The sequence below is a fragment of the Mustela nivalis genome (genome assembly GCF_964662115.1).
Source record: "Mustela nivalis genome assembly, chromosome: 13".
Classification (NCBI taxonomy): domain Eukaryota; kingdom Metazoa; phylum Chordata; class Mammalia; order Carnivora; family Mustelidae; genus Mustela; species Mustela nivalis.
Genome location: NC_139032.1, coordinates 67,659,436 through 67,674,763, shown reverse-complemented (window position 1 = coordinate 67,674,763; position 15,328 = coordinate 67,659,436). Strand labels below are relative to the sequence as shown.

The following is a 15,328-nucleotide window of genomic DNA, read 5'->3' as shown; positions in this document are numbered from 1 at the left end:
GACAAATTAGATTTTAAACCTACAACTATAGTAAGAGATGAGGAAGGACACAATATCATACTTAAAGAGTTGGTCCAACAAGATCTAACAATTTTAAATATTAATGCCCCTAACATGGGAGCAGCCAAGTAATAACAAAATCAAAGAAACACATCAACAATAATACAATAGGGGACTTTAACACCCCCCTCACTGAAGTGGACAGATCATCTAAGCAAAAGTTCAACAAGGAAATAAAGGCTTTCAATGACACACTGGACCAAATGGACATTACAATATATTCAGAACATTCCCTCCCAAAGCAACAGAACTCACATTCTTCTCCAGTGCACATGGAACATTCTCCAGAATAGATCACATACTGGGTCACAAATCAGGTCTCAACCAATACCAAAAGATAGGGATCACTCCCTGCATATTTTCAGACCACAGTGCTTTGAAACTGGAACTCAATCACAAAAGGAAAGTTGGAAAGAACTCAAATACATGGAGGCTAAAGAGCATTCTACTAAAGAATGAATGGGTCAACCAAGAAATTAAAGAAGAATTTTTAAAAATTCATGGAAACAAAAATGCCAAAACTGAACCAGGAAGAAACAGAAAACCTGAACAGACCCATACCCAGCAAGGAAACTGAAACAGTAATAAAAATCTCCCAACAAGAGCCCAGGGCCAGAGGGCTTCCCAGGGAAATTCTACAAAACATTTAAAGAAGAATTAATAACTGTTCTTCTGAAACTGTTCCAAACAATAGAAATGGAAGGTAAACTTCCAAACTCATTTTATGAGGCCAGCATTACCTTGATCCCAAAACCAGACAAAGACCCCACCAAAAAGGAGAATTACAGATTCATATCCCTGATGAACATGGATGCAGAAATTCTCACCAAAATACTTGCCAATAGGATCCAATAGTACATTAAAAGGATTATTCAGCACGACCAAGTGGGATTTATTCCTGGGCTGCAAGGTTGATTCAATATCCGCAAATCAATGTGATACAATACATTAATAAAAGAAAGAATAAGACCTGTATGACATTCCCAATAGATGCTGAAAAAGCATTTGACAAAGTATAGCATACTTTTTTAAAGATTTTATTTGTTTATTTGACAGACAGAGATCACAAGTAGACAGAGAGGCAGGCAGAGAGAGAGAGGGAAGCAGGCTCCCCGCTGAGCAGAGAGTCCGATGCGGGACTCGATCCCAGGACCCTGAGATCATGACCTGAGCCGAAGGCAGTGGCTTAACCCACTGAGCCACCCAGGCGCCCTATAGCATACTTTCTTGATCAAACCTCTTCACACTGTAGGGATAGAGGGTATATACTTTAATATCAAAGCCATTTATGAAAAACCCACAGTGAATAACCTACTCAATGGGGGAAAACTGAGAGCTTTTCCCCTAAGGTCAGGAACATGGCAGGGATATCCACAATCATCCCTGCTATTCAACACAGTACTGGAAGTCCTAGCCTCAGCAATCAGACAACAAAAAGAAATAAAAGGCATCTGAAATGACAAAGAAGTCAAACTCTCCCTCTTTGCAGATGATATGATACCTTATGTGGAAAACCCAAAAGACGCCACTCCAAAACTGCTAGAACTCATACGGGAATTCAGTAAAGTGGCAGGTATAAAATCAAAGCACAGAAACCAGTTGCATTGCTATACACCAACAACAAGACAGAAGAAAGAGAAAGTAAGGAGTCAATCCCATTTACATTCATAACCAGACCCCTAAAATACCTGGGAATAAATCTAACTGAAGAGGCAGAGAATCTGTACTTAGAAACTATAGAATACTCATGAATGAGATTGAGGAAGATGCAAAGAAATGGAAAAATGTTCTGTGCTCATGGATTGGAAGAACAAATATTGTTAAAATGTCTATGCTATCTAGAGCAATCTATACATTTATTGCAATCCCTATCAAAATACCACCAACTTTTTTAACAGAAATGAAACAAATAATACTAAAATTTGTGTGGTAACAGAAAAGACCCCAAATAGCCAGAGGAATGTTGAAAAAGAAAACCAAAGTTGGTGGCATCACAATTTCAGACTTCAAGCTCTATTATAATGCTATAATTATCAAGACAGTATGGTACTGGCACAAAAATAGACACATAGATCAATGGAACAGAATAGAGAGCCCAGAAATGGACCCTTGACTCTTGGTCAACTAATTTTCAACAAAGCAGGAATGAATGTCCAATGGAAAAAAGACATTCTTGTCAATAAATGGTGTTGGGAAAATTGGACAGCCAGATGCAGAAGAATGAAACTGGGCCATTTCCTTACACCACACACACAAAAATATGCTCAAAATGGCTTACAGACCTAAACATGAGACAGGAATCCATCAAAATCCTAGAGGGGAACACAGGCAGCAACTTCTTCGACCTCAGCCGCAGCACCTTCTTCCTAGAAAGATCATCAAAGACAAGGGAAGCAAGGGCAAAAATGACCATTGGGACTTCATCAAGATCAAAAGCTTTTGCACAGCAAAGGAAGCAGTCAACAAAACCAAAAGACAACCGACAGAATGGGAGAAGATATTCACAAATGATGTATCAGATAAAAGGCTACTATCCAAAATATATATAGAACTTATCAAACTTAACACCCGAAGAACAAATAATCCAATCAAGAAATGGCCAGAAGACATGAACAGAAATTTCTGCAGAGAAGACATCCAAATGGCCAACAGTCATATGAAAAAGCGCTCAACATCACTCACTACCAGAGAAATACAAATCAAAACCACAAGGAGGTACCACCTCACACCAGACAGAATGGCTAAAATTAACCAGTCAGGAAATGACAGAATCCAAAAAAGGGAAAGTCTCTAACTGGCTATAGGCTTATTATGATCAACAAAGGCCAGAAGATATAGGGAGTCAACCTAGAATTCTGTAATAAACCAAGCTTTTATTGGGAAAAAAGAAAGAAAGAAAGAATCCAAATTTGCCTTTTTAACTTCCCAGCTATAAGTACTAAAAAGGCAAGTATATTTTTGAGAGCTAAAACCACAGGAGCCTGGCTGGTATCAATCTATGAAGCTGAGAGAAAGTATGAGTGGGGATTCAACAACAAACTCTCATTTTTAGCTTCTGGTAAAGCAAAATGACTAAAAAACCGGGTGGCTTGACCTTATGGCTCTGATTCTCCAAAGAGAAGGTCGGTTGGATCAACACATTAATCTGACATCACCTTATCATCTTAACAAAACAAATACACTTAAGAACTGACTTTGGTTTCATGAAGGGCCCAGGTCTCACTCAGTTGCAACAGATTTGCCAGGCCTGATTCTATCTGTAACTCAGAAAGGACAGACAAATCAGCAGATGTTCTCAAATAAGGGATGAGAAAAATAAAGGGAAAAAAATCTAGGAAAAAAAAAAAAAGGACATTCAGAGGAAGGGGATATTATTTCCAGTTAGAGATACTGAGGAGCAATATCAAAAAAAGACAACCCAATGCCTTTGAATGGGCAGAACTGGGACATGTGATGATGTATAACTTGATACTACTTAATGACATACTTAAAATTTTTGTCTCAAATAAAGTTGCAAAAGGCTGGGTATCTAAATTGCAAGGCGGTATCTTGGGTTAGACCCTATAAAAGAGAAAAAAGGATTGAGGAAGCCATACAACTTTTGAGTCCTAAGGAGTCCTAATATTAGAACGTTGCCGACTTACCCTTTCTACTTCTTAAACAACACAAACAATAACAATTTCATTTCTAGGAATCTAGTCAAGGAAACTCCCTAATAAAGCTTTTACTTTAAAAGACACCTTAGAGTTTTTAATTAGAAAAAAAAAATAGGAACAGCTTAAAGAGGAAAATAGTTAAGCAAAATTATCATCAGGACTTTCTCCATATTCCTACCAAGTCTACCTAACAAACTTCTTTATTTTTAAGCCACACTTCCTTGCTGTTGCTTCTAGACAGACTTTGATTTGGTATCTCAATTATATACAACACATACTTCAATTACTATACACTACTGATAAAGTACTTTAATCATTTTTTTCTTGGTCCACATTAAGAGAACGTTGAGAGCAGAACCCAAGTATGTCCACGTGAGAATCCTTAGCACATAGAGTTAGTAAATACATTCTGCAGAAATGAAACATTACATTATATCAGAGCCACACCTGGACAGGAGTCTAGTCCCACAGAGAACAAATCCAAATTTTCTGAAGATCTGTCTAATAAGCAGAAACTACAAATATCAGTTGGGGGAAATCGGAGGAGGAGACAAACCAGGAGAGACTGTGGACTCTGAGAAACAAACTCAGGGTTTTGGAGGGGAGAGGGAGTTTGGTGAGGCTGGTGGTGGATATTAAGGAGGGCACATATTGCATGGAGCACTGGGTGTGGTGCATAAACAATGAATTTTGGAACACACACACACAAAATAAAATTAAATTTAAAAATTAAAAAAAAATTTTTTTAAAGAAGACATAAGGAACCACTACTATCCCAGGGGATAGCATATTTCCTATCAGAGGATAGAGGTAGCTATATTACCCTGATAATATCACTGAATAGAAGGTCTATTTTCATACAAGGATGAGGTACAATATGATAGATCATGCTGGCACACACATTATCTACACTTTAAGAACTTAGGCTCTGAAGTAATATGGCCCCACATCTGAGTCTTAGCGCTGCCTTAATTTCCACATCTATAAAATGGAGGTGAGAAGATTAAGATCTCCCTCATAAACTTGTGAAGATTAAATGAGATGATGCATATAAAAGCTTGGCATTGTGCCTGGCACATGCAAATATTCAAACTTAATTTTTATTATTACCTCTCCAACTTCTTGCCTCTACTTGTATCTGCTGATTCAGATGGGAAAGAAAGAAATATCCCCATGAAACCTGGGCAGTATCTGCAGAAGCTGTGAAGTTGTAGAATAAAACATCACATCCTGGTGGCACAGGTTGCTTTTTATTACTAGTGATAGGGACTCTAGAGAAGAAAATTAAGTATAAAAAATTCAGAGACCTGGGATACCTGGGTGGCTCAGTCAATTAAGCCACTGCCTTCGGCTCGGGTCATGATCCCAGGCTCCTGGGATCAAGTCCCGCATCGGGCTCCTTGCTCCACAGGGAGCCTGCTTCTCTCTCTGCCTCTGCCTGACACTCTGCCTGCTTGTGTTCTCTCTCTCTCTGACAAATAAATAAATAAAATCTTAAAAAAAAAAAATTCAGAGACCCACTGCAGTAACTAATCCAAGTTACCACTGTGTTGAAGGTCCCATGCCTTGTGTCAGAGCAACACAGTAGCAGTAATAGTAATAATACTATTGTAATGATAGTGGCAGCAGTAATGTTTATAGATCACTTCCTATGTGCCAGGTACTATTTTTAAATGCATTTCATGTATTAACTCATTCAACCTATTAAGTCTTTGAAGTAAGCATGTAGGCTGAAGAGTCCAACAGCTCTGGAGTTAAATCTTGGTCCTGCCATTAAGGAGCAAGCTACCTTACTTCTCTGAGTGTTAGTTTCCTCATATCTAACTGGGAGTGAGAACTTCTAACCCACATGGATAATGTAAGGACTGTTTGAGATAACAAACACAAAGTACCCACCATGTGCCAGATAACCAGCTGATACCCTAGTAGCTGTGTCCATTATTGTTACATTAACATTATTGATAATGTTAATATTATCATTACATCTGAGGGCCAAAAACTTCATTCTGCAGGCATGCTGAGTGAAGTTTCAAAAGGGGGAACATTTTTCTTCCTTTCTAAGTTCCTCTTTAGTCTGTTTTTTTTTTTTTTTAATGGTAAGTGTTCTATGATATTATTAAGCTTTTCTCAGAATTAACTATACATGAATACAAGTAAAATATTACACAGATAAGAAGACCTTTAGACTAGCTTTAAAAGTTGGGTTTTTTCTTCCCCCCTCTAGGAACAGTAGTGGTGAAAATACTATAGTTCCTTCAAGTAAACAGTGCTGAAAAGAATGAAAATGGCATATGGCTGGGGGAATCTTCCAAAGAAACTACTCTACACAGCCATCCCCTGTTCTTTTCTCTGCCTTTTAAGGTCACAGTAACAGGATAGAAAATCTGGGACTCACACCATCTGTCCAGACAGTTCCATCACTGCTCATTTCTCTTGTTAAATAATCAGAACACTTCACACTTCCCAAACACTGCTACCATAAAGAGCAGTTAAAGCAGAATGAAAGAAGCTCTTTCTATGCAGAAATGTAGTGGTTAGAAATGAACCATTCTTTTGAAGTTTGTGCATTTCAGATCATGTCAGTGAAGAAAGAAATCCAAGACTTAGAAGGAAAATTTAAGAATAACAGAATTATAATAATGGCTCTAGAAAGTATCTTTCTTAGAAAATAGGTGACATCCTCATACGAGTTCTTTAAGAATAGATTTGGCAGTTTAATACTGAGTTAATTACATAGGTATCTAATCTGTAAGTTTCTCATAAGACTAAGAAGAGAAATTATTTTCTTTATCCCTGTCCTACTAATACAGTAGTAGTAATAGAAGCTAGTAATTACTTGGCACTCAGGAGATCTTTAATTCTCTTCAAAATGCTTTTTGTGTATTAACTCACTTAATCCTTAAAGCCATTCCATGTAGCAATTTCTTTTATTATTCCCATTTTACACTTGAGGAGACTAAGGCACAGAGAGGTTAAATAACTTGCCCAAGGTAATACAGATGGTAAGTATAAAGCCAGGATTCAAAAGCAAGCAAATAGGCTCCATCCCTTTCCTTTCTGTGCTACATTACAGTTTTTAAAGAAGCCTCTAAATTATATGTTAAATTCAGCTTTTGTGTGTGTGGGTGTGTTTTTAAAGGTTTAAAGGTTTACTTATTTATTTTAGAGAAAGAGAGAGGGACCTCCAGAGGAAGGGGCAGAGAAAGAGGGACAGAAAATCCCAAGTAGATTCCATGCTGAGCGCTGAACCTGATGCAGGGCTCCATCTCATGACCCTGAGGTCATGACCTGAACTGAAACCGAGAGTTGGACATTCAACTATTTGAGCCACCCAGGCACCCCCAAATTCACCTTCTTTATTATATCTGAATAAAACAACTACAGCTGAATGTCATAAACACTTATCCCCATTCACCTAGCCACAGTGAGAATGTCAATTAATACATTCTTTAACTTATTAATTTCTGTCTTATATTCAGAGCTTACCCAGCATGAATTTGTTATTGTCATAAAGCAAAATAATTTTTCATATTAAATAAAAGTTTCAAGCATATGCTCTGGGTTCAATGTCAATTTGGGGATATATTTATGACTTTGAGAAAAAGGTTTGGATTATTCTCGAACCTCCAGAATTTAACAGTATATGAAGACTCCTTGCCTTCAAATAAAGATTCAGCAATACCAAAAGGGTGTCGATGTAGCCAGGAGAAACCAGTATGAATCGAGCATTTCTCTTCCATGTCACAGAACACTTCCCACTCAGCTCAATGGCTCAAATTTATTCAATGATAGAAGCTCCAATCTCAGCTAGTTAGTGAGGCAAATTGAAGCTTCTGCTCATGTAACTATCATAATAATGAGAATAATGATGATAATCACTTAGGTTAATCATAATAATAACAATGATAACCATCATTTACTAATTAACTTAGTAAGTGCTGAGCATTATGCCAGGTGCCTCATATCATCAGGTATACTGGGGGTCAGTGGGGAGCAGTGGTTAAAGGACAGGCAGCTGTGTGAGTCCTTCCGTTATTTGCTATGTGGTCTTGAACAAACTATTTACTTTCCAGCCCCTCACAGAATACCTGCCTCCTAAGATTGTTTTGACGATCAGACGTGTTAACACTTGCAAAATGTTCTTAATAGTCAAACGCACAGTAGTGCTACCCAAACTTAACAGACTGGGAGCTTAATGTTCAGAGAAAAGCTAAAGGCCACAAATAGGTTAGGGTCCAGCGAAGGCCCCCAGCTCTGCCTGACTCCAAAGCTCATGCTCTTTGGGTTCTCATTCCCATTCATTCACCTCTCCTCTGTCTCTCAGAATTAAGAATAGGTCAACTGCTTCATAAAGGAGAGCGTTGTTACTCTAATGTCATTTTTGTCTTTTCTCATCAGAGTTTTACTGTAGCAGCATTAAAAAAAAATGTTAAAAACGTCAATCTAACATACTGTACTCCATCAATTCCAAGACATTTCCCCCACCCAAATTTTTCCATCTGTGAATCATGTGTCTTAGAATTATAATTGGCAGTAATTTTCCTTTCTGAGTAGCACATAAAATAATGGTGCATCTTACAATCCGTATCATCTTACGTTTGACAAAATATGGTAGCTGTTAAGCTCAACGAGTATGCTTTAAGGATCAGCCCTCAGTTACTGTTGAAGGCACATTCCAGACCTTGCCGAGCATTCCTGGCCTCAGAGTTCAGTTCCAGTTCATTTCACTTAAACTTCACTTGACTATCTCCTTCCTATAGACCCTACCCATTTCCATCAAATTAACATGCTTCCATTAACTCTAATACCCAATCAGTGTTTCGGCTAAGGCTCTGGGCTTGGTTTTTGTGTTCCTTGTTTTGGTTTTCCCTTTCTGATGACTTGAGAGCTTCTAATCTTAATGACTCTTTGGACTGAAGTCCCAGGGGCACTTCCTCCTCTTACACTGTCCTTATAAATAGTCCATACTTTCCAAACATAATTGGGCTTTATGGGTAAACTGAGACAGTATTCGCTAAGAGTGAAGCTGTGACAGTCTTTCATTTGTTTCTCATTTTCAGTTACTTCCTTATTTCTACCTTCCTAAGTTACTTCTCTAGACCCTTTTATAAGTACTTATCTGGTTCATACTTAAATTTTTTTCCTGTTTTGGCCTGGGTGCCTCCATTCCACATATGGTCAGTCTCTTCATAGAAGAAAAAAATGTCGAGTTTTATATCATCTTTTCCTTGGAAAGATAGTTCCAAGCTGTCCTCTACCTAGGATGAAGATGAAAACCTTCACAGACTGAAACAAAGGAAATATATATTCTTTGAAAAAATTTGTTTTATATAGACAGAATACTGATTCTAAGATAATGTGTTTTTTCAAGCTGGAACATCTCTGAAATTGGGATTTATCAGTAGCATGCCAACATTTGATTTCTTTCTTAAATGCATATAAAATAATGTTACTTCTGACAATTAATGAAAACCCAGAGTAAATGACTTACAGTAGCTAAATTACCACTCTGCAGAACATTCTGTTCCTGAGCCTCTTTCTGAATTAAGAAGGAAAGAAACCAAAGAAAAATAACTCCCTTTAATAATCAAGTAGAACTATTAGGAAATAAGTCTCTCATCTCAATCAATAATAAGTACTTAAATAAATGTGACATCATAGAAACCTACCAATATTCCATAAATTACATTATATGAAAAAAATAAAAGTTAAAGATACAAAGAATTCTGAGAGCATTTCCCTAAAGAAACTTAACCTACAAATAATTATGTTCTCATTAGACGTGGTGCATCTGTCTTGTTATAGTACTAATCACATAATAATTATGTAGTTATTTTTTCCCAATTAGACAGTGAACTCCTCAAAGATAAGTACTGCAACATACTGATCTTTGTGTCCCAGGTGCAGAGTGCAGTGCCAGGGAGAAAGTAAGTATAAACATTTACTGCATGCCTAGAGTTCAACTGCTTTGACTCTGACCTCTGGAGAATATTTTATTAAATTTTTTTAATAAACTAGACTAATTACAATAAAGAAGTAATTTTTCAGTATTAAACATACTTCTACTTGCTTTCCAGGACAACACCTTCCTGGGAACAACCAAATTAAGAGTAAGACATCATTTGAAAAAAAAAAAATGAGTAAGATGTTTGCAAGGAATCATGGGCTTAGGGCATAAAAATCAAATTGTCTAAAAAGAGATTTCACTTAAGTCATGATGACCTATTCCTACTTCAACTCTGAGAAAATTGCTATAACCCAGAATATGTGAGATAAATAAGAAATTCAAGTACTATTTGAAATGATTCTGTTTCTAACCCTTAGCCCCAAAGGACCATTTCATGTTGATGATAGGATGCCTAAGTGAATATAAAATTAAGTGACTCATGAGAAACATTATAACTTTAGGTAGGGTAGGTGAGATTCTTAATAATTGTATTAATTTTACATTATATGGTATATTAATTATATTGTAAGAATTCAAGACCCTTTTCCCCTTCTCATGGTCAACAGTAAGCCAGATTTTCTAGTTTCCTTAAGTAGTGCAAAAGTCATAAAATAAGCTTCTGCTGAGCTTACCCTGACCAATACTGAGTGATACACATGTAACATTCTTAACCATCTCTGAGCTGTTCAATATAAACTTTTCTTTTGAGACATGGTACTTATGAAGTAAAGCAGATTTTTATTACTGACCTTCCCAAATTTGTGTTTGAGTGGAAGTCCTACATCCTGAAATGCTGAAATAATATCAGATTTATAATCTTGTATAAAAATTCCTAGGTCAACATCTTTACTATATGGAATAATGTTGCATTGCCGATACCACCCTAAAAATAAAGAAGAAAAAAAAAGAAAATTTTTTAAAAATTTAAGTTTGGAAAGATTAGTCACGATTGTATAATCTTTGTAAGAGTGGATTTTATTTCTTAAGGTATTTCTTAAGATTAGACTTACAGTGCTTTACCAAAAATATTTTTAAAAGATTAAATCCCAAACTAAAATCTGTGGTTATAAGAAGCCATCTGTTGAAGAACATTCCTTTCTTTTTCTCTTTCTTTCTTTCCTTCATTTTTACCATGCTGAAGACTTAGCATCCTCAAAAATTTTATGATGTATTCTAATTTCTAAATAAACTATTAGTTTTAATAATGTTAACTGGGCCAGGACGCCTGGGTGGCTCAGTCATTTGGCCTGGGTAGGTCAGTCGGTTGGTCATTTCAGCTCAGGTCATGATCCCAGGGTCCTGGGATCGAGTCCCACATCAGGCTCCCCACTCTTTGGGGGGCCTGCTTCCTTCTCTCTCTCTGCCTGCCTCTCTGCTACTTGTGATCTCTGTCTGTCAAATAAGTAAATAAAATCTTTAAAAAAAAAAAACTTAAACCTTAAAGCATATATCACATACATATGTGAAATGTATTTTTTTTCTTGGCTTACTCTGACTATAAGCTCCATGACAGGAAGAACATATGAATTTCCACAAAGCCTAATAAAGAAGATAACCATATATTCCAGTTTATACCTGTCACACCAACATTATTTTTTTTTAAAGATTTTATTTATTTATTTGACAGAGAGAGTTCACAGTAGACAGATAGGCAGGCAGAGAGAGAGAGAGGGAAGCAGGCTCCCTGCTGAGCAGAGATCCCGATGCGGGACTCGATCCCAGGATCCTGAGATCATGACCTGAGCCGAAGGCAGCGGCTTAACCCACTGAGCCACTCAGGCACCCCACACCAACATTATTAACGGCATTCCTTTTCACTCTCAAAAGACTCTTGAGGGGCGCCTGGGTGGCTCAGTGGGTTAAAGCCTCTGCCTTGGGCTCAGGTCATGATCTCAGGGTCCTGGGATCGAGCCCTGCACCGGGCTCTCTGCTCAGCAGGGAGCCTGCTTCCTCCTCTCTCTCTGCCTGTCTCTCTGCCTCCTTGTGATCTCTGTCTGTCAAATAAATAAATAAAATCTTTAAAAAAAAAAAAAAGACTCGAATTGGACAATAAATTATATGGTAACACTATAAAAACAGGAGAATTAATTTTGTATAAATAAAATTATAATAAAAAAAGAATACAGTTAAGACCAACTACAGTTATAAACAAGAGGGAATAAAAACAACAGAACTTAGATTCTAAAGAATTCTAAATTCCAAGAAATTCAATCTAACATATAGTGGAAAGAAATTCATAAATCTTTCTCTGATTCTAGTTGCATAAGGACTCTAGAAATGTCTACTTTTCCCCATCTCAGGATGAGTGGAATGTGGTAAGGCCGTGATGTTCAACCAGTGAGAGCATCAGTGACCTGGAGAAGACTTGTGCGAAGACCTTATGACACCCCTTCAGTCTTCCTCTCATTTGTGTGGTGTGTAAGTGAAGAAATAGAACAGAGGTTTTGTTTTTGTTTTTGTTTTCTAACGGCTGAACAATCTTTGGGACAGAAATAATAAAATGCTAATCCAAGGATTGCCTCAAGATCAAATATAGTCTACACGTTCTGAGATAAGTTTTATACATGACTTATAGTTTTTGGTAAATACAACATGGCCTTCCTAACTCTCTTTTATGTTTCTGAAATTAATTTCTTTAAAGAAATCAATAAATGCCTGCTCCATGCACTACGTTTATTGTGTAAGTATGACACTTCACTGATGTTTTGTCATCTCAGGCAGTCATCCCTAAAGCCAAAGAGGATGAAAAGACAAAAAGACAAATGTAAAGCAACAAGAATTTTACCTAGACAAGTTCCACTGCTCAGCCAGAACCGTACTCCCAATTTCTTTAATGTTTTGGCTGCCAGTTGCAATAATTCTTTTGCATTCTTCCGAAAGGTCATAGCTTCCACAGTGTTATCATCAAGGTACTGCTACAGATAGAACAAATAATCAGTTATTATAGCCATTTCTAAATTGCTAGAAATATCTCCATGATATCTAAATTAAATCGGACATCTAATTAAATCTAAATTAACCCCATAGTGTGCATATTTTTCTATTATTAAAAAAAAAACAAGTTTCAGAGTTTCTTGTTAGTTGCCTATCTATGAGACTACAGGAGCAGATTCTAGAAAAGACAAGTTAAAGGGGAAGGAGTATAACCAGAATTCCCAAAGGCTGAGACTTACACGTTTATGAACTCCCTTCACATCACAATTTATCAGATAGGACAGTGAGAAGAAGACTAATTCTGAGAGCTATAAGCATATCTGAACAAAATGCACTTAGTGCCATTTTCACGATTCACTGATCCAATTGGTCTTTAGAGACTATAGAGTATAAAAGAAAGAGCCTGGGATTTTGATTCAGATTATCCATGTTCGAGTCTAGCCCCACTTCTTTTTAGCTGTGATGCTGGGCGTATCACCTCAGAAGAACTTAAGCTCCATGAGGAAAGTGACTTCAATTTATCACTTTATCTAGAGTGCCCAGAGCAGCACCTGAACATCTGCTGAATGAGTGAGAGAATGAAGGAACAAACCTCTCTTAGATACGATTTCCTCATCAGTCACTAAAGGACAATAATTACACTTTGTAGGACTGCTGTAGAGAGTTAATGAGACAATGGATGACAGAAAAATGGCTCATAAATTATGAAGTTCTACACAAATATTATTATTATCATTTACCTAGTCATCCTTTTCTAATTTTCTTCATTTTTAGGGTAGTCTACACTGAGGAAAACACTATAAATTTAGTGATGCTTCTCGATCTATGACTCAAAATCTAAACTTCTTCACATGGCAGACAAGGACATTTGCATTCTGGTCCCTGACTACTAGTCGGGTCTAATCGCCACTGTCCTCACACTTTAGAACACAGCAATAACTTCTACCTCCCCAAATATTCTACAACTTTTCAAGCCTCTGTGCCTTTATACATGTTTCCTTTATCTGGAGTGCTCTTGACTAACAAAATCTTTCAGTTCTACCTTTTGAAAAGCATTCCCTAATTTTCCTATGAGGATGTATTCATTCTCCCAATGCTACCCTTTTGTTCAACATTTAGGGAGCAAAGAATAATATTTGTTCTAGATATAGACAAAGATGAAGGAATCTGTCTAATGAGTTTATAACAGTTACCACTTATATACACTTCCACTATAATTCTTTTTTTAAAATTCGTATTGTTGGTTTTACTTATGTCTCCTCCACTAGGTTGTAAAGATGGTTCCTTGAGGGCATGTACTAAACCTCCCCAACACCGTATGTACAAATCTGGAATAGTGCCTAATACATAATATGTGAGTATCACATAGTGATAAATGGGTAAATGAATAAATGACTAAACCCCTCCTGCATTCGCCCCTGTCTGTAATATCCTATAATAACCTGTCATTCTTTTACAATATAGCAGGAGAAAATACAGTTGCTGGAGAGACTCTAAGGATCTTAAGAAAACAGTATCCCTAGGAAGAAAGTGGGATCCCAGAAGATAAGTTGCCTTCTCTCTAGATCATAAAAATCCTATAGGATGTCTTCAACATGAAAACATTCTCAAAGGCATAGCTTCTCTTAGAACACATGGTTGGAATGGGAGGCAAATGTTCTTATCCTGGACGTGGTGGAAAACACTGAAGATGCAGGATTTAGTCTATGCTCAGCCAATGACTGTGTAGCACACTGAAACCTCTTTTTTTTTTTTTTTTTTAATTTGTTAAAGGCAAATACTTGCCTTATTTCAAAGAGTAACTGAAAAGGTCAAATTAAGTAACAGACATGAAAACTCTGTGCTTGATAAAAATATTACTCTGATAGTTATGTCCTACTGAGACTGCCCCTGCATAGACATACTCTTACCTCTGATATACCTTTCGTAGCATGATACTCCCAGAAATTCCATTTCTTAGAATTGACTGCATGTATATTAAAGTGTATACACCTATAAACCTTTTGCATCTGTTAGGGATTTTTTAAATTGTAGTATGATGTTTTTTTCTACTTAAAAATGTCTTATATCAATCTTGGGCTTATCACACCTCTAGAAAAGGACAAAATCCTAATTTAAACATCATGTCCATTTGATCTTTGCTATTCAGGTAACCTTTCTCCAGACTTCCCCCAAAATATAGACTGAAAAAAACGTGACAGAAGGTACCCATTTATTTTACAGATGAGGAAATTAGGACTTAGAAATTTTTCCAAAGTCTCAGAAAATAATTAGTAGAAGAAGGAGGATAATATAGCTCTGTAGCTATCCCTAGGCCAGGTGTCCAGATAGTTCCATATTTCCCTCTGGTTTTTCACTGAATTCAAGAGACTGGACTTAAAGTCATTAATTATTTTTTGATGTTTACTGCTAAAACAAAACCAAGTTCAAGAAAATGTATGTTATCCTACTTCTAAACTTCTTGGTAGACTAAGAAAATAAAAGTAAATGAAGTAAGCCAAGAGAGCATTTCTTCTCCTCCCTTCCTGAACTGTTCAATACTAGAACTATTGGGTAAGGCAGAGCAAGAATAGGCACATGGGTGGCCTGGTATGGGTATCAGAGCCTGAGCAAGTGGTGAGGAAATCCACATGGAGAGGACACCCCTCCATGTCCAGTGTGGGGAGTCAGAGCCTGAACAGTTTGAGAAGTGTGTCCACAGATGGGGGCACCCCAGAGGGAGATTAGCAAC

The 15,328-nt window shown here is 37.0% G+C and overlaps 1 protein-coding gene across 4 annotated transcripts in view; it reads right to left on the bottom strand.

Moving 5' to 3' along the window:
* FKTN (fukutin) overlaps positions 1-15,328 on the bottom strand; it is a 97,968-nt gene that overhangs the window by 44,468 nt on the left and 38,172 nt on the right. For 2 of the 4 annotated variants that reach the window (XM_082695101.1, XM_082695102.1), the window contains exons 7-9: positions 12,449-12,578; positions 10,413-10,546; positions 8,847-8,974 (exon numbers count right to left, since the gene is read on the bottom strand). In XM_082695101.1, coding sequence (XP_082551227.1) covers positions 8,847-8,974; positions 10,413-10,546; positions 12,449-12,578 — 392 coding nt within the window. Of the gene's footprint in view, positions 1-2,342; positions 2,427-8,846; positions 8,975-10,412; positions 10,547-12,448; positions 12,579-15,328 lie in introns of those variants that run through there. The other 2 variants (XM_082695100.1, XM_082695104.1) reach the window with 2 other exon arrangements.